The sequence below is a fragment of the Nomascus leucogenys genome, chromosome 17, assembly GCF_006542625.1.
Source record: "Nomascus leucogenys isolate Asia chromosome 17, Asia_NLE_v1, whole genome shotgun sequence".
Classification (NCBI taxonomy): domain Eukaryota; kingdom Metazoa; phylum Chordata; class Mammalia; order Primates; family Hylobatidae; genus Nomascus; species Nomascus leucogenys.
Window position 1 is genome coordinate 11,939,301 of NC_044397.1, and position 27,999 is coordinate 11,967,299.

At 34.9% G+C, this 27,999-nt stretch overlaps 1 protein-coding gene across 4 annotated transcripts in view; it reads left to right on the forward strand.

Annotated features, from left to right (window-relative positions):
- TTC21B (tetratricopeptide repeat domain 21B) overlaps positions 1-27,999 on the forward strand; it is an 81,240-nt gene that overhangs the window by 21,883 nt on the left and 31,358 nt on the right. For all 4 annotated transcript variants that reach the window (XM_030795972.1, XM_030795973.1, XM_030795975.1 and 1 more), the window contains 12 exons: positions 6-104; positions 1,775-1,967; positions 2,401-2,498; positions 2,817-3,017; positions 7,493-7,622; positions 12,707-12,864; positions 14,674-14,898; positions 16,715-16,953; positions 18,525-18,597; positions 19,537-19,647; positions 20,690-20,828; positions 24,385-24,491. In XM_030795972.1, coding sequence (XP_030651832.1) covers positions 6-104; positions 1,775-1,967; positions 2,401-2,498; positions 2,817-3,017; positions 7,493-7,622; positions 12,707-12,864; positions 14,674-14,898; positions 16,715-16,953; positions 18,525-18,597; positions 19,537-19,647; positions 20,690-20,828; positions 24,385-24,491 — 1,773 coding nt within the window. The remainder of the gene's footprint in view (positions 1-5; positions 105-1,774; positions 1,968-2,400; positions 2,499-2,816; positions 3,018-7,492; positions 7,623-12,706; positions 12,865-14,673; positions 14,899-16,714; positions 16,954-18,524; positions 18,598-19,536; positions 19,648-20,689; positions 20,829-24,384; positions 24,492-27,999) is intronic.

Consider the following 27,999-nt stretch of genomic DNA (forward strand, 5'->3'; position numbering starts at 1 on the left):
TTTAGGCTTCCACCAAGCTGGAAAACTTGGGAAATGCATTGGATGCCATGGAACCACAGAATGCTCAACTTTTCTATAACATTACACTCGCCTTCAGCAGAACTGTGAGAGTGCCTACCATGTACCAGAGCTCTGTTATCTGTAGTAGAGGACATAAAATGAGTGGAAAAGGTGGAAGCAGGGAAGAGCATATGGCCTAGGGTGCAAATATGTATTTAAATATATGATATACTCCTAGGAAAGGCAGTTTAGTGGAGTTGTGGTTTCCAACTATAAGATGCCCTGATGGAGGCATCATGGAGGAAATGCCACTTATTGATCTTTCAAGCATAACGAAGTGCCTTCCAAAGGAAGTAGAAGGTGGTTTATTTTCATCAGAGCATAAGATTTATGACCAGGATTGCTCTTAGCTTTTGTTTTTTAAAACTATTTTTAAAAAGTTTTAAAGTGTATAAAAGACCATTTTGGTGAAGGAAATGGTATCTTATTTTTTTAAAAACAACAGGAAAGAAGTGTTTTTATTATAAGCTCCCAGTAAAAGAAAGGTAATCAAGAATGAAATAGAAAAGGCCGGGTGCGGTGGCTCACGCTTGTAATCCCAGCACTTTGGGAGGCCGAGGCGGGTGGATCACGAGGTCAGGAGATTGAGACCATGGTGAAACCCCGTCTCTACTAAAAATACAAAAAATTTGCCGGGCGTGGTGGCGGGCGACTGTAGTCCCAGCTACTCGGAGAGGCTGAGGCAGGAGAATGGCGTGAACCCGGGAGGCGGAGCTTGCAGTGAGCCGAGATTGCGCCACTGCACTCCAGCCTGGGCAACAGAGCGAGACTCCGTCTCAAAAAAAAAAAAAAAAAAAAAAAAAAAAAAAGAATGAAATAGAAAAATACAGTAGAATCTCGAAATCAATACAAGGAATGAGAATATTGAAAAGTTCATTAAACTAGGAAGGTTAAAATAATTAGCATAAAGTTGAAAGAAAAAAAGGATATTAATTGTTAAATGACATGAATATACTGAATTTTCTTATTTAAAAACAAAGATATCAGATTGTGTAAACTTTAAAGGAAGAAAACTCCCTGCTGCAACGAAAGTTTGAATTAAGGAGGTATTTACCTTTTTTGCTTACCGTAGTGCTAGACACATTATTGCAATTAGTTTTTTACTAAGCTTATAAAATTATATAAGTTCAAACATTTGAATAAATATTTTACTCTTAAAGTTTGTTGTCTTGAAAAATTATGTACTTATTCTAACAAGACTGCTATTTCTTGACATTTTTTTCAAGAAGATTCTAAGGCATGAGCTCTTAAAATATTCTCACTGATGGCATAGCTAGTGTTTAGGGGGAAAACAGATCCTAGTCTTAGTTTTTTATTCAATAAGAAAAAACATACATATATTACACACACACACACACACACGTAACCATAAAATAATGGTTTTCTTGTTTAATCTGTAAAACAGTCATGAGACAGCTTGGAAAAGGAGTTCAAAAAAATGTTTTTGCAGTGACATCAGTAGAAGTATACTTTTCATACTAGTTATTTTGTAAAAGTATTATATTCATTAGGCTATATAAGTTCTGATAGAATATAAACTCTTGATGCATTGTCTAGATAATAGGAGAGTTTTATTTTTCCTTAATTATTAATTTTTTTTCTTTTTCATCACTCCTGTGAAGTACAAATAATATATATATTTAGAAAAAATAATCCTTCAGTCTCAGTAGAAATGTTAGACTTTGAAATCTTACATCTTTTTTTTTTTTTTTAGTGTGGACGTAGTCAACTCCTTCTTCAAAAAATTCAAACGTTACTTGAGAGAGCTTTTAGTTTAAACCCTCAACAATCAGAATTTGCTACAGAACTTGGATACCAAATGATTTTACAAGGAAGAGTTAAAGAGGCACTTAAGTGGTATAAGACCGCCATGACACTTGATGAGACTAGTGTGTCTGCCCTAGTTGGTATGACAACTGTTTTCATAAATATTTATAATATAGATACAAGTAGCAATTTCTTTTAACTTGCTGTTAGAGAAGAACACATGGATTTTGTGGTTTTCTAAACTTAAATTGTTCTCTACTACCCACACTCGAAAAAGTCATGTCTTTAAAAATAAAATTTTTAATTCACAAATAATATCTTGAGAGAATAGATTTTTATAACGTGGTTCCTATAAATTATGAATTCTTCAGTAAATGATTTTATAAGGTCCAAGGCTACCCATTTTATTTTGTTTCACTCTTTTCATTTTCTTTCTTTCTGTTGTTTTTAATCTAAAACATTAAAGTATTGTGATGAGGGAAAACGTGTTTTATTAATGTTGTTATGTTAGCTTGAAGAGTGCATCCCTGAATTGGTGTGGACTTTGACTGTCTTTCTGCTGTTTGATTTTAGGATTTATCCAATGTCAGTTGATAGAAGGGCAATTACAGGATGCAGATCAGCAGCTAGAATTTTTAAATGAAATCCAGCAGTCCATTGGAAAATCTGCGGTACAGTATTTTATTTTATCAGATGGTAGATGCTAGCCGTTTATAAAATATTAAATTATTAATCAGTCTTATTGTTTTGTAATGGCTGTAAAGCACTAGTGTACACTAATTTTAATATGTAATTGCATTTATTAATTTACCTCCATTCAAAACTAAACTTTATTCTTCTGAATGATTCTAGAAGTCTATTCAAGCTAATACTTGAGTTTGAACAAATAATTGCATATCAGTAGCACATTATATGCATTTGAAATCTAAATGGAAATAAATGGCTTTGTAACTAAATGGAATAATTTATGAAAACTACTTATTTTCTAGGAATTGATCTATTTACATGCAGTTCTTGCCATGAAGAAAAATAAACGACAAGAAGAAGTTATTAATTTGTTAAATGATGTCCTGGACACTCACTTTTCACAATTAGAAGGTTTGCCTCTTGGCATACAGTATTTTGAAAAGCTAAATCCTGATTTCTTGTTAGAAATTGTTATGGAATATCTGAGCTTCTGTCCAATGCAGGTAAGTAATTATGGGACTTACTTTCAAGGATGCATTTACTTGACGTTTTATCGAAGAACTTAAAAGTTTTCTTTGATGCATTAGACTATATTGGCATCTTAAAATGGTAGTATTTGTATCTATGTTAGTTGAAATCGCTTTTAATCAGACTGTTTTTAGTAATGACTGCTGTCAATTACTGAAAGTATTGGTTTGCAAATATTCATTTGTATTTCATAAAATCTTAAAATCTTCAGTTTAAAGAAATATTAAAAGTCATCTAATTCAGACACCTACCTTATATTTGCTTCTAGTCTGTAACATCACTCTCAAGTGCCTATCCCATGTCTGGACACACTAAAATGAAGTTCTTGTCATATAACTATGATTGTTAGCCTGTGTTTCCTGTGTTAGGTCAAACTCTGCTTTTGGTTAAAAAAAAAAAAAAAAAAAAAAAAAAAAAAAAAAAAAGACCATTTACTGGTCCTCCTTCTGCTCCCTAGGTTGACATAGGGCAAGTCCAGTTGCTTAGAGCAAGGATCATTCCTCATTCATTAAACAGACCTTCAGATATTGGCAATTAGTTTTCATGTTCCACTAAACAACTCCAGGTTTCCAGCCATTTATGTTTTATATGAAATAGTTTTGAGAATTCTGTGTGTGAATCTGATGATATTCTTTATTTTGTCTGTGCCTCTCATTAAGTTTACTATTCCAAATGTGGATTTGACCTGCAAGAACTAGAGTAGACCTTTTCCTCCCTTATTCTGGAAGTCCATCCAACTTTCTTTTTATAAATCACATTACATTAATGACCTCTATTGAATTAACAGTTAATTAAAGACTTTCAGTCTCTTACTTGTTGTACCTTTGGACTCAAATGTAGGACTCTACATTTATTCCTATGAAATTTTATCTTTTCAGATTCATCTCATAATTCCATGTTATCATATTCCTTGTGGATCATGATTGTCACCTATTTTAGATGGATCTTTATTGTCATCTGTCGTCTGCTTTATCTAGCTCTGAGATAACTATTACTATAATGTTCTTTTCCAAGCATTAACAGTTTTGAGTAGAATTGAAGATGAAACCCTATGTTGTACTGCCAGAGATTTCTTTCCAAATTTATGTGGATTTATTAGTCAGCACTCTTATTACAGATAGTAAGCAGATACAGACATCCTAACTTTATTATATTCAGCTCACATTCAGCACAGGGATATCAGAGCAGGCACTATCAAGTGTTCCATTGCTGAAAGCAAACTTCTTAGCATTCTCCCTGATCTATAGCTTCAGTAACTGTGTTAACATGGGAAATAAGGAAAATGACCTTCCCTTAGGGAACCCATACAGCCTTTTCGATTATCATGTGCTTTTCTAGGCTTTCATTACCATTTATTTTTTAAACTTAAACGCTCATAGAATTGTACCTGGGATTGACCTCAGACTCCCCAGTCATAATCCATTTTCCCTTGCTTGGAAGTTGGAATACCTTTTTTTCGGTATTAATCTAGTATTCAAGATTCATTCTACAAATGTTTATAGAGTACCTAGCACTCTACTTAGAGCTGGGGAAATACCCATGTAAAACAAACTACATTCCTTTCCCCTGAGGCATGTATTCCAACAGGAGGAGACAGATAATACAATTAAGTCAATTGTATACTATGTTTAGAAAATGACAGGAGAAAATAATAGAGCATGGTGGGGTGATGGTGATTTTAGATACAGTGGTCAGGATAGGCCTCATGAAGAGGGTAAGATCTGAACAAAGACTTGAAAATAGGATATATATATAACTGCTAGGTTATGTGTATATATATATTTATAACTGCTAGGATATATATATATACACACACATATATATAGGAGTTTATATATATACTCCATATATACATATGGGAGTTTATTAAAGAATATTAACTCACATGATCACAATGTCCCACAGTAGGCTGTCTGTAAGCCAGGGAGCAGAGAAGCCAGTCCCAGTCCCAAAGCCGAAGAACTTGGAGTCCAATGTTCAAGGGCAGGAAGCATCCAGCATGAGAGAAAGATGTAGACTGGGGAGGCTAAGCTTAGCCTGTCTAGTCTTTTCACATTTTTCTACCTGCTTTATATTCCAGCCATGCTGGCAGCTGATTAGACAGTGCCCACCCAAATTAAGGGTGGGTCTGCCTTTCTCAGCCTATTGACTCAAACGTTAATCTCCTTTGGCAACATCCTCACAGACACACCCATCCTTTGCATCCTTCAATACAATTACGTTGACAGTATTAACCATCACAGAACATGTGAAAATATGGTAGAGTGTTTCAGACAATGGGAGCAGCTGGTGCAGAAGCCTAAAGGGACACGAGGAGACAAATGTGGCTGGGGCAGGGTGAGGAGGAGGAGGAGAGTAGTCAGAGATGAGGTCATTCCACAGGAGACCAGCCCAGGTAGGGCCATAGCAGTTCTTATAACTCCTTTGGCTTTAATTCTGAGTACAATGGGGTACAATGGGGAGTCACCAAAAGGCTTCCAGCATGATCCAAGTCAACATTTTAACTCAATGTTTTAATGGATTTCTCTATCAGATGTGCTGAGAATAAACTGTAGATAGAACAAGAAATAATGCATTAAGTGGTAGTTGGGTCTCTAGTTCAAATAGACATCCTATTTTCCTTTACCAGGAAATTCTGTTTTCCTTTACCAGCATGATAGAAAGTAATCAGCCTATGTGATACTGTTTTCATGGGGAAATATCAGAAAGGCAGAATTGTCTCTTTAGCTCTGTTCCTACTTCTTTGACCGTTTTATAGACATAATTTTGTTTAGAATTTTAATTGAACAAACGATATCTTAAAGGTCTGCAATAACTATTTTTTCTATGATTGCACATTGAAATTGTTTGCAGTAAAAATGATGGTTGTTCTCAATAACTCATTCTTAGCAGGTGACAAAGAACATTATCATAACCTCACCATCACACTTTCACTTTTTTTACTTAGGCAGAAAAAAATACATATTTTTAAACTATTTGCTCTGTATCTATTACTGTGCAAAGAAGCATAAAAGTCTTATCTTCAAGACACATAAAAACCCATAGGCCTATAAAAGAAGCAAAACTAAATATGAAACTACCAGTAGAACTGTATGGGTATTATACAGTGCCAAATTTTATTATATAGATTATATATGAATAATTTAAAGAAGCTGAAGTATTCTAGGCAATAATAGTCATATTCTGATTATCTTTTTGAGCGTATATATTGTGTGTGTCAACATAAGTAATTTGTAGCACTTTCTTATTGGTAATAATGGCTCATTATAGGAGTAATTTTCCATAAGAGGGCACAGTCCAATTGAAGATCTTTATGTGTCAGGGGGCGTGGGGTGGAGAGGATCATCCTTATATAAAGAAACAGCCTTAGTAAGGCAAAGCAGGAGGAATGAACATTTTATATTTAAATTCTGATATCACATTACTAAATTGTGTTTGGATGACCATTGGATAAAGGTTGGTTGGGTAGACATCCATTATAAGAATAAGAAACAAGGGCCGGGCGCGGTGGCTCACGCTTGTAATCTCAGCGCTTTGGGAGGCCGAGGCGGGCGGATCACGAGGTCAGGAGATCGAGACCATGGTGAAACCCCGTCTCTACTAAAAATACAAAAAAAATTAGCTGAGCATGGTGGCGGGCGCCTGTAGTCCCAGCTACTCGGAGAGGCTGAGGCAGGAGAATGGTGTGAACCCGGGAGGTGGAGCTTGCAGTGAGCCGAGATTGCGCCGCTGCACTCCAGCCTGGGTGACAGAGCGAGACTCCGTCTCAAAAAAAAAAAAAAAAAAAAAAAAAGAATAAGAAACAGTGAAAAGAATAAAGCAGTGTTCTAGTATCACTTTAATTATCATACTCATTATTAATTGAAAGGAAAACTTAGAGGGTCTAAAACATGCCAGGATGAAGAGTGGGGAATGTAAAGGTATGAGACATTTAGTTTAGCATAGTGGGTGTTCTACCTTCTGTTTACTACTGGGGGAAATCTAAATTCTTTAAAAACTGGTTTACAATAATCGAGGGGATAATGAAAGTAATTGAATTTAGCAAATCACAAGGCAAATCTAGAATTCGAACACTTACTGCCTTGACTCTGTCAGTTCTAGCAAGAAACTCTACCTCTCAGTTATCTTTCCTTTAACAGATACATTTCTCTGATAAAACTTTTGAATAGATATACCCACTTGATATGTTATCCATTTAGTCATTGTGTAATAGTTTCATAATTATTTTGCTGAACAAGAGCCATTATTTGCATTGTCTGTTCATAGATCCCAGGGAAATAAATTAGTATTAGTTAAGTCATAATAAAGGTATTACAAAATAAGTGAAATCAAAGAAATTTTAGAAAAATGTATATAGCTTGGTTAGTTATACTAAAATTAATATATGTTCATTTTTAGCTAAATATTATTTTTACACTTATAAAATGATCTGCTGGTTTGTTTTGTTTAGCCTGCAAGTCCTGGGCAACCTCTTTGTCCACTTCTCAGGCGTTGCGTCTCAGTCCTGGAGGCTGTAGTAAGAACTGTTCCAGGTCTTCTGCAAACTATCTTCCTAATAGCAAAAGTGAAATATTTGTCAGGTAGAGTATACCTTAAAAACTTTTAACCTTTTTATTCTGATGTTGATAAAAACAAGCATAAATAAATTAAGCACTCTGTATATATAAATAGTCACATAAAATGTACATTTTGTATATGCATAGATAAGTAATTTTAATCCAAAATAGAATTGCATAATTTACTATTTAATCCTTTAAAAATTACTATAAACTTGTGTGGCTTAAGCGAATTGCTGGGAAAATGCAGTTGTACCACTTTAAAAAAAAGTCTGTCAGAAATTACTGGAGACTAGCAATAAGAATTTACAGTCATTAATCCATGGTTGTGTTCTTACTGGTATAACCAAATGCAACATTTGCCAGATTTCAGGCCCTAATGAAAAGTACTGAGTAATTCCTGTTTAGTTTCTGTGAATAGTTATGGATAGCTTAAAATAAAAGCAACTCAGTTATAACCTTAGTTTTCTAAGGCATAGACAAATGCCTGACTTTACACATAAAAATAGACCATCATGGCTGGGTGCGGTGGCTCACACCTGTAATCCCAACAGATTGGGAGGCCAAAGCGAGCAGATTACTTGAGCCTGGGAGTTCAAGACCAGCCTGGGCAACATGGAGAAACCTCATCTCTACAAAAAAATGCAAAAATTAGCTGGGCTTGGTGGCATGTGCCTGTAGTCCCAGCTACTCAAGAGACTGAAGTGGGAGGATCACCTGAGCCCAGGGAGGTTGAGGCTGCATTGAGCCAGGATCATGCCACTGCACTCCAGCGTCAGCGATGGGAGTGAGACCCTGTCTCATTAAAAAAAAAAAACAAAACAAAACAGCTGAGCGTGGTGGCTCACGCCTGTAATCCCAGTACTTTGGGAGGCCCAGACCGGTGGATCACGAGGTCAGGAGATCGAGACCATCCTGGCCAACATGGTGAAACCCCGTCTCTACTAAAAACACAAAAAATTAGCCAGGCATGGTGGCAGGCGCCTGTAGTCCCAGCCACTGGGGAGGCTAAGGCAGGAGAATGGTGTGAACCTGGGAGGTGGAGCTTGCAGTGAGCAGATCGTGCCACTGCACTCCAGCCTGGGTGACAGAGTGGGACTCTGTCTCGGAAAAAAAAAAAAAAAAAAAAAAGGACCATCATATTATGCTTGTCTGTATGTACCTTTGGCAACTGAATGCTATAAAAGTAAATAACGTTTGTAAAACTGTTAAGAGCAGAAACCAACTTAAAGGTATTTTCATGAATCGTTACTTCCTGTAATATAATGGAGTGATGAGATTGTCTTTACTGCTTCTTTGGACCTCTGTTTTCTTTCTTTATTTTATTTTTTATTTCAAGTTTTTATTTGTATTGGGTACAAATAGTTTTTGGATACATGGATGAATTGCATAGTGCTGAAGTCTGGAATTTTAGTGCACCTATCACGTGAGTAGTGTACATTGTACCCAATATGAAGCTTTCTATCCCACACCCTCTTCCCATCCTCCCTCTTCTAAGTCTCCAAAGTCCACTATATCACTCTGTTTGCCTTTATACCCATAGCTTAGCTACTACTTACAAGTGAGAATATACAGTATTTGGTTTTCCATTCCTTAGTTACTTCATTTAGATTAATGGCCTCCAGTTCCATCCAGGTTGCTATAAAACACATTATTTCATTATTTTTTTACAGCTGAGTAGTGTTCTGTGGTGTATATAGATCACATTTTATTTGTCTACTCATCGGTTGATGGACACTTAGGTTGGTTCCATATCTTTGCAATTATGAGTTGTACTGCAAGAAACATACACATGCAGGTGACTTTTTGTTATAATGACTTCTTTTCCTTTGGGTAGATATCCAGTAGTGGGATTTCTGGATTGAATGGTAAATCTACTTTTAGTTCTTTGAGAAATCTTCATACTATTTTCCAAAGAGGTTGTACTAATTTACATTCTCACTAGCAATGTATTAAGTGTTCCCTTTGACCACATCCATGCCAACGTCTTTTTTTTTTTTTTTTTTTTTTGACTTTTTAATAGTGGCTATTCTGGCTGTGGTAAGGTGGTACCTAACTATAGTTTTAATTTACATTTCCCTGATGATCAGTGACGTTGAGCATTTTTTAAAAATGTTTATGGGCCATTTGTATATCTTCTTTAGATAAATGTCTATTCATGTCATTTGCCCACTTTTTAATGGGATTTTTTTTTTCTTGATGATTTGTTTGGATTCCTTATAGATTGTGGAAATTATGGACTTCTGTTTTAACTGTTAAAAAAAATTTAGATGATGTCAGAGGGTTGTTTTACCTCTAAAACATTTCAATTGTAAGAAGTGACACTAATACTTTCTGACTGAATTGTACTATTAAGCCACATGATATTTCGGCTTTTCTCCTAATTGGAAGGGGTATCACCTACTAAATAATTAGACTGGGACTTTGATTCCTATAATTTATTAAGTATTTATATTGTGAAAATTTATATAAGTCACAATCTAGTAATACTTAATTGTTAAAGTCTGTAGTCAGGAAAATTTCTTATATTAATCCCATTTTTAAGAATAACAGCCTACATAAGAATGATACAATGGACTTTGGGGACTCAGGGAAAAGGGTGGGAGGAGAGTGAGAGAGGGATAAAAGACTATATACATTGGGTACAGTGCTTGGGTGATGAGTGCACCAGAATTTCAGAAATCACCGCTAAATAACTTACTCATGTAACCAAACACTGCCTGTTCCCCAAAAACCTATTTAAATAAAAAAAAGAATAAGAAAATTTCTAGTAACCAAAAAAAAAAAAAAAGAGGAAGAGCAGCCTTAAGTCATGTGAAATACTGCTAGCATCTGTCTGAATAGTAGTATTTTTGCTAAATTGCCAACTGCAATGACTTCTGACACCGACTAGTTGGAGTTGGGTCAAACATCAAAGGTTAAGGGCACAGTCCTCCATAAAACTGCCCTGACTTCAGACACCAGCCACAGATTTGGGCACTGCTAGAGCCTCCTGTGCTTTTGACTAGCTGCAAATTTGGAGGTCCCTCAGTTTCATTAATTTACTAGAGTGAATCACAGAATTCAAGAAAGCACTAGACTTAAAACTACAGTTTTATTATAGCAACAGGATACTAACCCAAATCAGCAACAGAGAGAGATGCACAGGGTGAGGTCTGATAGGGTCCCAAATGTAAAGCTTCCGTTGTCCTCTCCCCATGGAGTCAGGAGACATCACCTTCCTGACGTGTCAATGTGTGACCATCAGAGTATTAGCAACCAAGGAAGCTCACCAAGGTTTGGTGTCCCCAGCTTTTATTGGGATTTCATTAAGTAGGAATGGATTAAATCATTGGCCATATGATTGAATTCAATATCCAGTCCCCCACCGACTGATAATGTGGCTCTAAGCACCAACCCTCTAATCACAGGGTTGGTCTTTCTGGCACAGCCAGCCTCCATTCCAAGTCATATCTTTAGCATAAACTATCTAGGGGCACACCATGAGTCTCTTCATTAGGATAAACTGTCAGGGTCCATAATGAATAACACGGAAATCCCTAACATGAGGGAAATTTCAAGAGTTAGAGTCTCCTTCCAGGAACCCAAGACAAACGCCAGCCAAATGCTTTATTACACAGAATTCTGACAAAGACATACACAGGACTGAAACGTCTTTCAGTTTTACTCAAGGGAAATTGGACTGCTCTTAGAAAGAATGTGATGTTGGTGTTGATCTCTGGTGACGTGGTCTATTTTCCTCAACAGTAATGACCCGCTTCTCATTTTTAAATATTTAGTATCCTTCGAAATATTTTAAATATTTAGTATCCTACCCTACATATCCATCTCCTCACCCTTAAAAGAAACAAAGATTCTCATTTCTGTTACTCATACAGTACTCATTTTCTTCAGTCTCTTAGTTGCAAACCCTAATTCTCTATGCACTTTCTCCTGTTAGTACAACCTATTTCTTCAAATTATCACCTTAATCCTTCTCCTTCCTAAAAGAATTTTCACACAAATTTATTATGCCTAACTTTTCCTTTTTGTACCTGTGCAGTTTTGAGTGTTGGATTGTATCACAATAAATAAAGAATCTAACATTATTAATTATGCTTGACGGTTGATTGCTAAACTTTGATGCCATGTTTAGTAAGTTATTATGCTATCTCAGCCAGTTAGTTTTCTATTAATCCTCCGTCTCTGAGAAGAACATTTTCAGTCTCAGTGCATGTCTGTTACCGGTAAGTTAAGCCTTATTTTGTTGACTGAGGCATCAGGTGAAGTTGAGGGGCATAGATGAACAGAAAATCATTTAGGCTGTCTTTTTCCCCCATTCTCCTAGCAAGGATGAATGGGGAGTTAGCCTACTTACATCTTCTTAAGGCCCATTTATGAGGTGACTAAGTGCAGATCAGTGCAGGTTACATCATGAGAAACTTCTAAGAATCAATGCAATGTCTTCCTCTGAAGAGCCTCTTACCGCATCTATCAGCCCAAGGTCAATTCCTCGATTCCTATCACTTTAATCTTGATTATTTCCTTCTATTTTAAGACTCCCAGATATACAACTGGCATTATTTCTGTTGGTATTTAAAGGTATTTTAAATCTATAACTTGTATTTCTGAATCTCTGAAGTATATCCTTAGACCTTTTTTGTTATTTTATGTATAGTAGTAATAGAATTTTTGACCAAGAATGATTACTAGACTAATATCCTCTTTGTTAACGTAAGTGACACAACAAAATTCTAGCTATTTAAATGTTTTTGTTCTACATAATTTATTTTAATGAAATTATAAATAAAACCTTTTTTTGACGAGGAAAATAAAGGTCCATTTATTGGCCTCTCAGTAACGCCAGTGCTTGGCTCTCATCCTTTCCTCCTTTCCCTGGCTTGTTCATTAGGATCAAGGGCTTGCCTGACTTGCAGGTGTATTCATTCATGTAGACTAGAAGGAAGCTAACTAGTGCAGATGGAATTAAACCATGGCCTATGAAGAGCAAACTTTAAGTTTACAAACACTAGGGCTATCCGTCACCTAAACACTCTTCTTCCTCTTCCCTCTCAGATCTCCATTTCTTAATCATTTGAATTATAACAATGCATTGTTTTTCTTATTAGGTGATATTGAAGCAGCTTTTAATAACCTTCAGCATTGCTTAGAACACAATCCCTCTTATGCCGATGCTCATCTGCTGCTAGCTCAGGTTTACTTGTCTCAAGAAAAAGTCAAATTGTGTTCTCAGTCTCTTGAACTTTGTCTGAGCTATGATTTTAAGGTAAGTATTCCAGACTGAAGCGGATAAGACATATCACCCTCCTTGAAAGCTTACATATTTAAGTATTTTGTGTTTTAGCCTGTAGTATTTTGCTAACAGTTGCATTTTTAATGGAAAAAAAAATTGAACTCACAAGCAGTAGGAGGAAAAATTCAGGCAACTCAGGTATGGGTAAAAAACTGTGGACTTGGTGACAAAAATCCTGAGGTTAACATCTGGTCTTTCACTTCTCTCTGAGCCTCAGTTTTCTTTTCTGTAAAACTCATTTACTAATACGCTGCTGTTACAATGAGAATTAAATGCAATAATGAAGGTATATAAAAATGATGATCCTTATGTCAAATATTTTTATGTATAAAGATAATAATTGTCTGTTTATTTCTTGGACCTTAGTTTTTAATAACTTCTTTTTAGATTCATTGTGAAAGAACATCTTGTCATTTTGAAAGTAATTTTGTGGTTTGAGGATATAAAAACACAGTACATTTCTATCCAAGATATTATGTGTTACATCCAGTATCCACTCAACGTTAGGGAGAATCCTAGGTTCAGTTGCTTCCTGAACTACCTCAAGTCATGGAGGAGCTCTGAAAGCTTTTGCTTTGCTTCACAGGGTCATGAACCCTGTTAAGGGAGAACCCTTCAGTGAATTAGAGAATCCTAACTAAGATTTGCAGAAGGCCGAGCGCGGTGGCTCATGCCTGTAATCCCAGCACTTTGGGAGGCCGAGGCGGGCGGATCACAAGGTCAGGAGATCAAGACCATCCTGGCTAACATGGTAAAACCCCGTCTCTACTAAAAATACAAAAAAAGTAGCCAGGCGTGGTGGCGGGCACCTGTAGTCCCAGCTACTCGGGAGGCTGAGGCAGGAGAATGGCGTGAGGGCCCGGGAGGCAGAGCTTGCAGTGAACCGAGATCGTGCCACTGCACTCCAGCCTGGGTGACAGAGCGAGACTCCATCTCAAAAAAAAAAAAAAAAAAAAATTTGCAGAAAATATCACCTGCTTCTTATGATAGTGGTTTTCAAGACTAGTGGTATGTCAGATCCTCAGTGCTGGTGCCCTACCTCTTCTGAGTCAAAATCTCTGAGGAAGGAGCACAAGCGTGAGTCTCACACGAAGCTCTGTAAGCAAATGTGCAGGCTGCCTAAGGTTGAGAACCTCAGCATCAGGAGGATTATAGACTTCCTAATCACTAGATGGCTGCCATGTCACCTCATTCTGGGTCCTCTCCTTCCCTTTGACTTCTTTTTCCCACCTCATTTTTATCATTCTCTTATGTTTTCTGTATATACTGTTGATAGCCAACGTAAAGATGGAAGCTTCAGAACTACATATTTAGGAGTAGTGTCAAAGGGGAAGGTCAATGTTTGATTAAAATGCCCTGAAACTTTTAATCTTCAAATTAAAAAAATAAAGGGGAAAAACAGAGTTTCTAGAAATCTAATAACTTCATATCAGTCCTAGAAGTGCCAGATAAAGAAATTCCTTTCCTGAAAATTCAAATAATCTCTTAGAATGTATTTGCTAGCCTTATAAACCTTGTTTGCCCTTTCTCTTCTGTCACAATAGAAATATGTAATCAACTTCTTTGTCATCTCAAAGGATGCAGGGAGAAGCAATTTTCCTGAATCCGATTTAATGTGATACATAATCAGAGGGTTAATAAGAGGGCAGAGATAGACCTCATGCATACAACCAAAGATGGACTGTTCTCAGTGATCTCATTATTTTAATGTTTGATGGATTGTAAATTATGTGTTGATGTTGTAAGCACTCCAAGGAAATATTATTAAATATTATTCTTCAGGTGAGAGACTATCCTTTATATCATTTGATAAAAGCTCAGTCACAAAAGAAAATGGGAGAAATAGCAGACGCAATTAAAACACTGCATATGGCAATGAGTTTACCAGGAATGAAAAGAATTGGAGCTTCCACAAAATCAAAAGACAGAAAAACTGAAGTTGATACAAGCCATCGTTTATCAATCTTTCTTGAATTGATAGACCTTCACCGCTTAAATGGAGAGCAGGTAGGTCAAGTTTTAATTTAAGGGCTCAGATGTGAACTTCCTTATTCTAACATATACATTAGTAAAAACTAAAAAGCTGCCCGGGCATGGTGGCTCACACCTGTAATCCCAGCACTTTGGGAGGCCGATGCGGATGGATCATCTGAGGTCAGGAGTTCGAGACCAGCCTGGCCAATATGGTGAAACCCTGTCTCTACTAAAAATACAAAAAAATTAGCTGGACATGGTAGTGTGCGTCTGTAGTTCCAGCTTCTCGGGAGGCTGAGGCAGGAGAATCGCTTGAACCTAGGAGGCGGAGGTTGCAGTGAGCCGAGATGACGCCACTGCACTCCAGCCTGGGTGACAGAACGAGACCTCATCTCAAAAAAAAAAAAAAAAAAAAGAAAAGAAAAAAAATGAAAAGCTAAACGTATTCCCTTGACCAAGTGGTAAACTTTAGAAGAATTTATTTTTCATTACCTTGCACTAAAAATAAACTTCCTGTAAGCCCCTGAAAGGTAAACATAATTTGCTCCTGGTTGATCTTAAGTATCAGTGTGCTCATGTTGGCTACAATGGAACATAATAACATGATGTACAACCCTCTTGGTTACCGTGAATGTAATAATATAATGCAGTTATAATCCTATGAATCTGTAAAAAGATTTATATACATATACACAAACACACATTTATGCACACTCCAGAACTACTGAAATAAAAAGAAAGTACCAACCTGAAATTCTAGTAGATGAGGAAACAAAATACTTGATGAATACAGCTTTGGTAAACTCATAGGAATATTATAAAGTCAGATATTTTTAAAAATAATAATATATACAATAAGATAGAAAGTAATTCTGGGAGAATTACAACTTTGTAGAAAATGAAGAACTCAAAAGTCATTTGTATCCGTTGTTTTAGGTTGCAACACTTGCTAATCACTTATTTTTCATATTTTAAGAAGGCTGTGTTTCTAAATATTTGCCAAATCACAAAGAATTTCCATTTATTTATTGTATTTTTTAGTGATAAGTTCTCACTCTGTCTCCTCGGCTGGCATCCAGTGATACAATCATAGCTCACTGCAACCTAAAACTCCTGGGTCCAAGAGATTTTACCATCTCAGCCTCTCAAGTAGCTGGGCCATGCCCAGCTAGTTTTTAAAATATTTTGTAGAGGGTCTCCCTATGTTATGCAGGATGGTCTCAAACTACTGGGCTCAAGTAATCCACCCAGCTCGGCCTCCCAAAGTGCTGGGATTACAGGTGTGAGAGAATTTCTGTTTTATTAATTAACTTAAAGTACATTTAACAAGTAAGGCCAATTATACCCTATATAGTTGATTCTGAGGTACACTTAAATTACATTTTAACATTTCTGGAATTCTTATAATCTCTGAAGTTGAGATGACTCTTAAATGACATTTTAGATTCATCAAGGTACACATTTGGAAATGAGGTAGAATATTCACCCAAAGTGTAACAACAGTGTTCTGGTGGAGGGAATAATCTGCCACTTAATGAAGAGCCAGCTCTTCATTATTCAGTGCTGGGTGCTTAGTAAGTGCTCATTAATATAGTAGCAGTGACCCTCTGCAGCAGCTGCTGTTGTCCTAGTTATGAAAACATTTATCTAGCTAACAATATTTACAGGCTCATCTGATTTTGGTCATGGGTTTAGTTTTAAATTTTTGAGGTTTCAGAAAATTCTATCAATTTATTTCATAAATATTATAAATATACTAGCATTTATTCTGCATTACAAGAAAATCTCCCTTTCTAGTGTTATTTGTTCACTATTTTGGAAGAATGATATCTTAATTTCATCTTTACAGCATGAGGCAGCCAAAGTTTTACAGGATGCCATCCATGAATTTTCTGGAACATCTGAAGAAGTGCGGGTTACCATTGCTAATGCAGACCTAGCTCTTGCCCAAGGAGATATTGAGCGGGCTTTAAGCATCCTTCAAAATGTTACAGCCGAACAGCCTTATTTTATAGAGGCCAGAGAAAAAATGGCAGATATTTATCTGAAGCACAGAAAAGATAAAATGTTATATATCACTTGTTTTAGGTAAGTAATTGTCTTAACCCATTATATTTTGATACATTTAGCCACTAATATTAATTCTCAATTTTTTTTTAACTTTCTTTCAACTGCTTCACAAATACTTTACAGATCGTTTTCTGAATGTGGTCCTGATTCCTTCTACCACCAACTGCAATCACGCTAACCAAGTTGTTTGCTCTCCCTAAAACATAATTATGATTCCTTCAAACTGGCTTACTATGGTTTCTCAGCTCTCCTTATCAAATATTATTTTTAGACCCTAGATCTTCCTGTTTGAGAAGGGAAATTGTACCCTGTATTTTAATAACTTAAGAGTGCCATGTAATGTAACAGTAATCTAGGGGATAGGCAGGCGTATTTATTAGTCAATATAGTAGTTGTAGAAAAAAGAAGTTATTTTAGTATGTACCATGCTAATATGTGGATTACAGATATTTCTTGGTGAAAGAGCATGACCTTAAAAGTAAGTCACACTGATGCCCTTATGAGTTATTGGGATACACAACACACACACACACACACACACACACACACACACACACACGGAGAGAGAGAAAGAGAGAGATTGCTCTTCCTCTTCTCCCCAAACAGAAGGGTAAACATAGAAGCATACACTGTATGTAAGAGAAAATTAACGTTTTTAGCTCTTGAGATCATAGTAAACTGTTGATGAAGTAATTCAGTATTGATTCATCTATGTTATATCAAACTGAAGAAGCTGCTCAGATTCTTTTAAGCGCTGAGTGATTCAGAGAAACTGAGCAGCACCACATGTTTAGACAGATGGACTGGAGTTCCTAGATTGTATTTTCTAAGGTATTTCCAAAAGATCATCACTGTCATCTCTAATGATATGAAAATAATTCAAAATAGGGTTGATTTATTTTTGATGTACTATAATGTAATAGTTAAAAGTATAGGTTTTGTTTCAGGAAGATCTGACACATCAGCTGCAACTCTTAACATCATCTGTAAAACTGGGATAATAATTCTCAAGAGTTTTTGGACCAGTTAGATGAAATACTGTATATTAAAGACTTAACACCACGTTATTATTTCAATAACTTTGGTAATTTGACCTTTAGTAGTCTACATTTTCAGGTCAAATATAAGCAACAAATACTGAAATAGAAGACTTGGTATTTTTTTAAGGTAACTTAATTCAGCATATAATTTATGCCATGAGTATCAGAGCTCAAGATGCATAGGGGGACAGTAAAATTTTATTCTCCCATCATTTTTTTGGTACCTTCACTCCCACATCATTTCAGAAGTAAACATAGCAAAATGTGTAAGTCCAAATAAGGAGAACTTAGATATTTACTATCTATCTGAACTCAGTTACCTGCATTTCAGAAAATGGAAAGATTCGGTGACAGAAATAACTGATCTAGCATAAACAATTTAGGTGTGGGTATGCATGAGGTTTTTATAATATTACACTGTTGGGTATATAGAGATACTCTGAAGGCTACTGGCTAACTAAAATAAGGGAGCTTATTTTTTATTTTATTTTATTTTTGGAAGAAGATACCTGTATTCAATATGCTAAGTAATGTTGGTCTGATTTCCAGAGAAATTGCTGAAAGAATGGCTAACCCTCGGTCTTTTCTTCTCCTTGGTGATGCATACATGAATATTCTAGAGGTAAAATTTCTGATGTTACTGAACTGCATTTTTTAAAACTATTTGTGATTACAACTTCTATTAAAAGGAATATTTTTTAAAATAATGTTTAATATTTGAAGATCCAGCCATCACAATAAAAGGGAGGTATCCATTTTAAAGGATAAATAAAAGGGAGATATCAATTTTAAAAAATTGATTTTTTTTTTAAAGTTGAGATCCGGTAATTCAGCACTATTTTTATTTGAAATAGAGATGAGGCCAGGCACGGTGGTTCATGCCTGTAATCCCAGCACTTTGGGAGGCCAAGGCGGGCAGATCACTTGAGGTCAAGAATTTAAGACCAGCCTGGCCAACATGGTGAAACCCCGTCTCTACAAAAAATACAAAAAATTAGCCCTGCCTGTAGTCCCACCTATTGGGAAGGCTGAGGCAGCAGAATTGCTTGAACTTGGGAGGTGGAGGTTGCAGTGAGCCAAGATTGCGCCACTGCACTCCAGCCTGGGTGATAGAGCAAAACTCCGTCTCAAAAAAAAAAAAAAAAGTAAAGTTGGTACCAGAAGTATGTTAGGAGTCTTCTTTATACAGAAGGATAAAGGGAGCTACAGACTAAGGTGGTGTTTTCTTCAAAGGGAACCAATCCTTCAGCCCTCTATAACTGGCAGTTTAATGACTTCTGGAAATGAAAAGTCAAGATGGTATCTCTTAGTTCACATATTGTAATTTATATAGACAAGAGCACAATTAATATGGGTAGAATTATCCTAATAAATTATACCTACCCATACCTGCTCTTCTCATTTATCACCTTTTTGAAATTGTTAAAGTTCCTGTGCTTTAATATACGCCAAGTCTTATGTAATATTCCAAATGTAGAGCTTAATTATAGAACTGTATCCCTTTAATGGGACCCAGTTATGCTATTTTTTATTGCTTATTTTTTGTGTCTGGTAATATTAGCCTGAAGAAGCCATAGTAGCATATGAGCAAGCATTAAATCAGAACCCGAAAGATGGAACATTGGCAAGCAAAATGGGCAAAGCACTTATCAAAACTCATAACTACTCAATGGTAAGTACTTTATTGTTTGAAATATGTCGCATCAAATTTATCACACCCTGTCTTCGAGAAGCTTCAGCAAGCACCGTTTGCATCTTTAATGGTTGTAAACTCCAAATTTGTATTTATGAACTGGGATTTGTGTTAAAGCCCTTCTTAGATTTATCAGATTCTTCATTGCTTCATTTTGTGATGATTATTTGGACCCTAGACCTTGCTTCATCTTGCAGCTAGAATCCTTGCTACCAAATCAGTTACCATAAAGTTGCTATTCTTACATCTCTTTCATTATGTAACAAAACATGATAAATGTTCTTTCTGTTGCACCAATTTTTGCAAGCTATGCGTTTTGAATTCATTTTCTTTTAGTAAGGGAAACAGATTTTTCTTTAACTGTTATATTCTTGCCCTATTCCTGGTAATTGTTGACCATATGTACAACAGCTAGCAAAATGTATGCCTTTGATAAGCTTCACTGGCCTCATAAAACCTGTAAAAAATATTCTTTGCCAAGTACCATTCTTTAGCTACTTAACATAAGAAATGTTAGTTGTTGGCCAGGTGTAGTGGCTCACGCCTGTAATCCTAACACTTTGGGAGGCCAAGACGGATGGATCACTTGGTTCAGGAGTTTGAAACCAGCCTGGCCAACATGGTAAAACCCCATCTCTACGAAAAAATACAAAAAATTAGCTGAGCATGGTGGTGGGCTCCTGTAATCCCAGCTACTTGGGAGTCTGAGGCAGGAGAATTGCTTGAACTTGGGAGGCAGAGGTTGCAGTGAGCTGAGATTGCATCATTGCACTCCACCCTGGGTGACGGAGTGAGACTCTGACTTGAAAAAAAAAAAAAAAAAAAAAAAGTTAGTTGTTTCATGTGATGATCTATTCTCTGAGAAGTATGACATACTTAATTGACAGGCAGGTGTATGCCTACAATTCTTCCTGGTTACTTCTAGTTATACCAGTGCTTTAAGTCTGTAATGTGTTAAATAGCTCTGCTTGAATGCCATTCTCATTGCCTTGTTCCCTTAAATGAAATGAATTTTGTTTAGGCAATCACTTACTATGAAGCTGCTCTGAAAACTGGACAAAAGAATTATCTTTACTATGACCTGGCTGAGCTCTTATTAAAATTGAAATGGTATGACAAAGCAGAAAAAGTTCTTCAACATGCTCTGGCTCATGAACCTGGTATGAAGTCTTTCTGGTTTGAAAAAAGTCTGATAAGTCTGATCCATTTTATTTTTATATTGCATAAATATGTATTTGTATTCTCAATATTTTATTTGTGGTTGGTTATATAAATACATGTGTATTTTTTCTTTTATCAGAATGCCACTCTACTAAAATGTGATATTTTAAAATATAGTAGCAGATTTATGAAACAGTTAATTGTGTTATAGAAATATAGCTTACTTTCCAAAATAATATAAAGTTATCTTTAAATTACAGCTACCTCATATTTAAACACATTAACATTTTTGTAATCTTTACTTTTTTAAAAAGTAGCATGTTTCTTTTTTAAAATTCAAGCTCTATAAAAGAATATAATGCGTAAGTCATCTGTTTCTCCTATGAATTCCATTTGCCTTGTTCTCAAATTACCTCCCTAGTAGCTTGTAATTTAATATATATTCTATATATATGTGTGTGTATATATAAGTGTAATGTGATTTTCCTGTGCAAAACTGTTAGTCTTCCTTTTATGCAATTTTTTCCACATATGTGTCCCAGATAGTTTGATGTCAGTACATCATGCATTTAATTTGCATTTCTTTGATGAGTGATAAAGTTAGGTATTATTTTGTTTATATATCTTATTTTCTTCCAGGAAATTTTATTCATATTATTCTATCTACAGGCATTATAATGTTCCATAACACCAATGAATTACTTAATTTTCGTGAAATTATTGGATGTTTAGTTTGATTTCCATTATTTTGATATTATAATCCACGTTCCAATGAATATCACTGTATCATTCCTTAGTGTACATTTGCATATATTTCTTAGAGTCAGGTGCTGAGTTGAAGATTTTGTGCATGTAAAATTTGTTTGGATACTATCAAATTACCTTCTTTCAAGTTTGTAAAAATTTACTTTTTTACTTTTTTAAGATCTTTTCTTTTTTTTTTTTTTTTTTTTTTTTTTTTTTTTTTTTTTTTTTTTTTTTTTGAGACATAGTCTCACTCTGTTGCCCAGGCTGGAGTGCAGTGGCACAATCTCAGCTCACTGCAAGCTCCGCCGCCTGGGTTCACACCATTCTCTTGCCTCAGCCTCCCAAGTAGCTGGGACTACAGGCACCTGCCACCACGCCTGGCTAATTTTTTGTATTTTTAGTAGAGACGAGTTTTCACCGTGTTAGCCAGGACGGTCTCGATCTCCTGAGCTCGTGATCCACCTGCCTCGGCCTCCCAAAGTGCTGGGATTACAGGTGTGAGCCACCGCACCGGGCCTAAGATCTTTATTTTTAAATAAAATCTAGTGATTGCCCATTGCCAGAATTTAAAGATTACAGAAGTGAATAAAAGTTGTATCCTCTCCCACTCTCCAGAGAAAACCATATTTAACAACTTGTGTATCATGATATTCAGTCTCCCTGCCCCCATCTTTGCCTCTCATATATACACAATTATACCTACCACTTTTTTCTATCTCAATGGATTATAGTACGCCTATAATTCTGCAGTATGCATTTTTCATTTAATAACTTCTTTCCTTGTTAGAAATATAGCTGTTCTTTATTTTTTAGCATATGTATTCTACTGTATGTTAATATCATAATTGATTTGATGAGTCTTATATTGGAATAGACATTTAGCTTGGGAAATAGTTGGAAGCAGTACTGAGATAAAATCCTTGTTTATATACATATACCTCTCTGTACTTCCTGGAATTGAATCTTGCCCCATTGTTCTTTCTTAAGGATAAAAACTTCCTGACATTATGTCGTGTTAGTCATGAAAAATAAATATTTTAATTTACATTTCTTTGATGAGTGATAAGGTTAGGTATTATTTTGTTCATATATCTTATTTTCTTCTAGGAATTTTTAATTTATAGTCTTTGTCTTTAATCCTTTACCTAATATTCATGTTGTAGATATTTCCTCCCAGGCTGTCTTTTCTTTATCAGATTTGTTTATTATATCTTTGATCAAGTAGAATATTTAATGATCATATATCTGCTTTTCATGTCTTTTTTTGGCTTCTGAATTTCTTGTCACTCTCTAAAAGACCTTCCCTAATCCTAACATTATGAAAGTATTTCCATATATTTTTGTCATTTATATTGTTTTCATTTTTATATTGAGAACTTTAATCCATGTACTTTAATCCACATACAAGTTTTACTATATAGTTTCTAACATGGATAGCCAATTTTATTTTCATGCCATTTGTGGATAAACTCCTTCATATACATTACTCTGATTATAGGAATCTTTATTTTATTCCATTGTGTATGTTTCTTTTCTTTTGCCAACAACATGTTTAGTGTAGCTTTAAAATACATTTGAACACATCATGAGAGAAGCCCATTGTAAGTTTTCTGATATTTTCAAAATGATCTTTTAGTTTAGCTTTAATGACATTGGTGCTTAAATTCTTCTAATTATAAATGTGTTTATTGTATGAAGTGTTGTTAGTTCCATAAAAATATATGCATGGATTTGTCAGATCTTCTTTTGAAACACTTGAAAGGCCTAAATGTGGATATACATTTTGAAAAGTTTGTAGGGGGAGAGAGATTCAAGTATCATATGTTTTAGTTACAATGGGTATATTATATTTATGTAACATAAATGCTTTCATTTAATATTTGCCGAGCATACCCATGACATACTTAGATGCCTTCATATATGTTTCATACATTATCTCATCAGGACTCATATTAATCTTTGAGGCAAATATAATCATACCCATTTTAAATTTAGCAATCTGAAACTCAGTGTGATTGATATGTCCAGGACTACCTGGTTGGTAAAATGGCATGGTGTGTCATGAACTGTGCACTTGACAAATGGTGGAGGAAACATTTTTGTTAATTATCTAGGGTTCTTTTATTGTTCTTAGACACAAAACATTTGGCATTAACCAAATATTTAAATAGAACTTACCATGTACAAGAGTTTGTTTTCACTACTTTACATATTTTAACTTATTTAGTAACTTATTAGCTTTTAAAATCTTACATCCACCCTGTGAGGTAGGTACTATCAAACTCTCATCTGTTTTACAGATGAGAGGGAATTACAGAATGGTTAAGTACCTTGCTCAAAATTAAAGGGCTAGTAAGTGGTAAAGCCTAGATTTGAAACCAGACTGTTAAACATCAAAGTCAGTGCTCTTAACACCTGTACTTTATTGCTTATCAAATATCTATGATTTTTAAAAGAGCAATTATCTTCTTAATTGCATATAGCAACTACTCTATCTTCTAATGACTTCAGTAAACACATTTTTATACACTTAAGAATAAAAATGGAAATTATTGTGGTGTTAAATTGTTAAAAAGCCTCTAGTTGTTAACCAGTTCTTTAACTTTTCATCCAGCCAGTTTTTATCCTAAATCTTTTCTTTTATTTTTTAATTTGGCCATTCTTCAGGCAACTGACTGAGAAAATTTTAACCATATTCACTATTTTTCAAAATCATTTTTTCTAGAGGCCAGTTTTTAAAATTCTGGAAAAATATAAAAATTTATTTAAGATGAATAATTTTTTCCATTACATTCCATTCTTTCATAGTAAATGAACTGTCAGCTCTCATGGAGGATGGACGTTGTCAAGTTCTTCTAGCAAAAGTTTATAGTAAAATGGAAAGACCTGGTGATGCAATCACTGCATTACAACAGGTAAACATACTTGTCTGTGAGTGTGGTCATGAGGTAGGAGATGGATGCAGAAGGAAATATGCCATGTATAAGAGGAAAGCAATCTTTTTGGCCAAACAGCCACAGAAAATATGTCAAAATCGAAATATTTATTGAATGCTTATGAATTATACATTTTAAATATATTATTACTACTATTATAACAATTTTGGAAGGTTGGAATTTTTTAATCCTGTTTTATAGCTGAGGAGACTTGATTGAATAACTTTTGTGAAGTCATATGAATAGTGTCATAATCAGGATTTGAACTTAGTGCTTTCTTCCTCCATTTATTTAGATCTTCTTTTTTCTCTTAATATTTTGTGGTTCTCATTGTAGAGGTTTTACACAGATTTCCTTAGGTATGTTCCCAAGTGGTTGATGTTTTTTTAATGATGATTCAGTTTCTGGTTTGCTAACAACTTCTTTATAAGCGACTTAAATGATTATCAAATATACTATCTGCATCTGTCAAGTGATCGTGTCTTTCCTCCCGTTTTTCTTTTCAAATGTGGTATATTACATTGATTTATTTTCAAATGTTAAAACACCTTACATCTCTGAAATAAATGTCACTTTGATATAATTTTTAAAAAGATATTGCTGGAATTTAAAGATGTTTTATAATATTTTGTTCAGGATTTCTACATCTGTGTTCAACAAATTGATACTAATTCTTTTTTTCTTTTCTTTTTTTTTTTTTGAGACGGAGTTTCACTCTTGTTGCCCAGGCTGGAGTGTAATGGCGTGATCTCAGCTCACTGCCAGGTTGAAGCGATTCTGTTGTCTCAGCCTCCTGAGTTGCTGGGATTACAGATGCTCACCACCATGCCCAGCTAATTTTTGTATTTTTAGTATTTTTAGCAGAGACAGGGTTTCACCATGTTGGTCAGGTTGGTCTCAAACTCCTGACTTCAGCTGATCCACCTGCCACGGCCTCCCAAAGTGCTGGGATTACAGGCGTGAGCCACCGCACCTGGCTGCTAATTCTTTGATGTTTGGAATAATTCAGTGTTGCAGACCTTGAGACCTCTTTGAAGGAAAGTTTGTAATAGATTTTAGACTGATCATTTTCAAATTGCTTCTTATATCAATTTGGATTTTTTTAAGTAGTCAGTTTATTGTAAAATTTATTAACATAAACTTGTTTATTGTATCTTTTCTTTTGAATGTCTACAAATGCAGTGAAAAAGGTCCCCTTTTACAAACCTGGTATTAGTAATTTTTTCTTCTTTAATAATCAGTTATGCTAGGGGTTATCTTAATATTTTCAAAGGGTCAACTTTTGCCTTTTCTGGCTTCATTTAATGTTTTAACCTCATAATTAATTTCTTCTACATTCTTTCGGTTTGGTTTACTAATTTTTTTTTTTTTAGCCTCTTGAAATAGTATGTTAGGTAATGGATTTCGAGCTTTTGTTTTTTTCCTATTCATTTGAAGCAGTAAATTTCTCTCTCAACACTGGTTTATCAGCATTCCACAAGTTTATTATTATTTAGTGTAAAACATTTCCTCATTTTCACTTTGATTGCTTCTTTGACCGGTGGGTTATTTTAAAGTGTAACATTCAATTTTTATAGAGTTCTGATTTGCTTGTTATCATTTTGATACTGACTTCTATTACACTTCTGCTGTGCCAAGACATACTTTGAATGATTCAGTCCTTTGCAATTTGTTGAAGCTTGCTTTACATCCTACATTATAATCAATTTTGGTAAAGATTCCATGTGGACTTGAAATAATGTGTTTCTAGCATTACTGTAACCACAATTACTTTTGCACCAGCCTAATAAATACTTAGTTCAACCGTATGTCAATTAGGTCAGATTTGTTGACTGATTTCTGTACATCTTCCCTGTTCTTAGGGTTTGGTCGTTATTTGTTTGTTTGCTTGGTTTTGGTCTATTTATATGAGAGGGGTGTTAAAGTCTTTCAGTGTGATTGTGGATTTCTTTTTTTTCCATTTAGTTCTATGTATTTTTGCTTCATTTATTTAGAAAATACATTATTGAATTATCCAGATTTAGAATTACAATATCTTCCTGGTGAATTAAGTTATTTAAAATAATAAAATGGCCTTCTTCATTTCTAGTAATGCTTCTTGCTTTAAAATCTCCTTTGTCTTGTGTTAATATAGCTAACTCCAGTTTCCTTTTAGTACTTGCATGGTATATCTCCTGCATTCTTTTACTTTCAATTTTATGTGTCGTTATGTTTAAGATCTGTCAGCATATAATTTTTTCTTGACAATCTTAATCTATTATAATTTTTTAACATTTAATATAATTATGAATTATATTTGGATTTGGATTTGCCATCTTACAATTTATTTTTTTCTGAATTTTCTTGACTTTTATCTGAGTTAAATTATTCCACTTTCCCCTCTTATTACTGTGTTATTTATACCTCCTTTTATTATTTTTCAGTGTTAGCTACATTACAACACCCATTTCTTCTTATTCAAATTCTATTTTTCTATCTTTGCCTTTTCCATTATTGTTGTCATGCATTTTAAATTAGTTGTTTGAAACTTTGTTTATAGGGAACACAATGTGATATATTTTATTTCAGTATCAGACACTGGAAGATTTTTAAAGAAATCTTCTAGGTTCTCCATCTCATTTAAGCGATTTTGCCTATCTGCCTTGTCTATTATGTGTTAATTTTGCAGCTTACTTCTGAGAGGGATGATCTTACTTCCCAAGTTCCCTGGAGGCACTTTACTGTTCCCTAGATAGGATCCATAATATTGGTTTGTTTTGCAGTTGTCTAGTTTCTGGATATAAAAGTGAAATCATCACTTACCTTCTTAATACTTTATATTTTTTTAAAAAGACCTCCATTATTTTTATCTCATTCTATGTATTCTGTGTCTGTGAGCTCCTGTGATATGTTAGAAGCAACAGGTCTGTGAGGTAAGCAAACAGTTTATGTATTACTCTGCTCATTTTCCCACAGAGAGTATTTGTCCAAGATTATACAGCTGATTACTAGAAGAGTTTGAAGTGGAATGCAGATGCCTCAGTCCTAACCCTTTGTGCTTTCCAGGATACTGTACTAGTCACCTTTTGACTTGCTTCTCGTGTACCCAGAAGAGTTCTGCATTCCGCAAATAATTTATAGTGTTTTGGTTTTGAGATTTAACTGACGGGTGTGTGTGCATGTGTGTGTGCATGCATGTGTGTGCATACCCAAGTTTCAGTAGACAGTCCCAAAATTTTTTTGTTCCAGTTGTGAATGAATTGAGCTTGGATTATTAGATTTCTGTGATATCTGTCTAAGTTTATGATATCATTAAAATATGTAATCTTAGTATTAATATCTTATCCTTAATTGTTGGTACATTTTAGCTCTTATTTTCTGAATCACATGATAGAAAATTGCACCCAGCCCTAGGTTAGTTACCAGAAGCTACAAGGAAAGTGTAATCTTTGGTAAATGTAGACTTTTAAAACATTTTAGAAATAAATTTAGCTTAGTTCACTCCTTT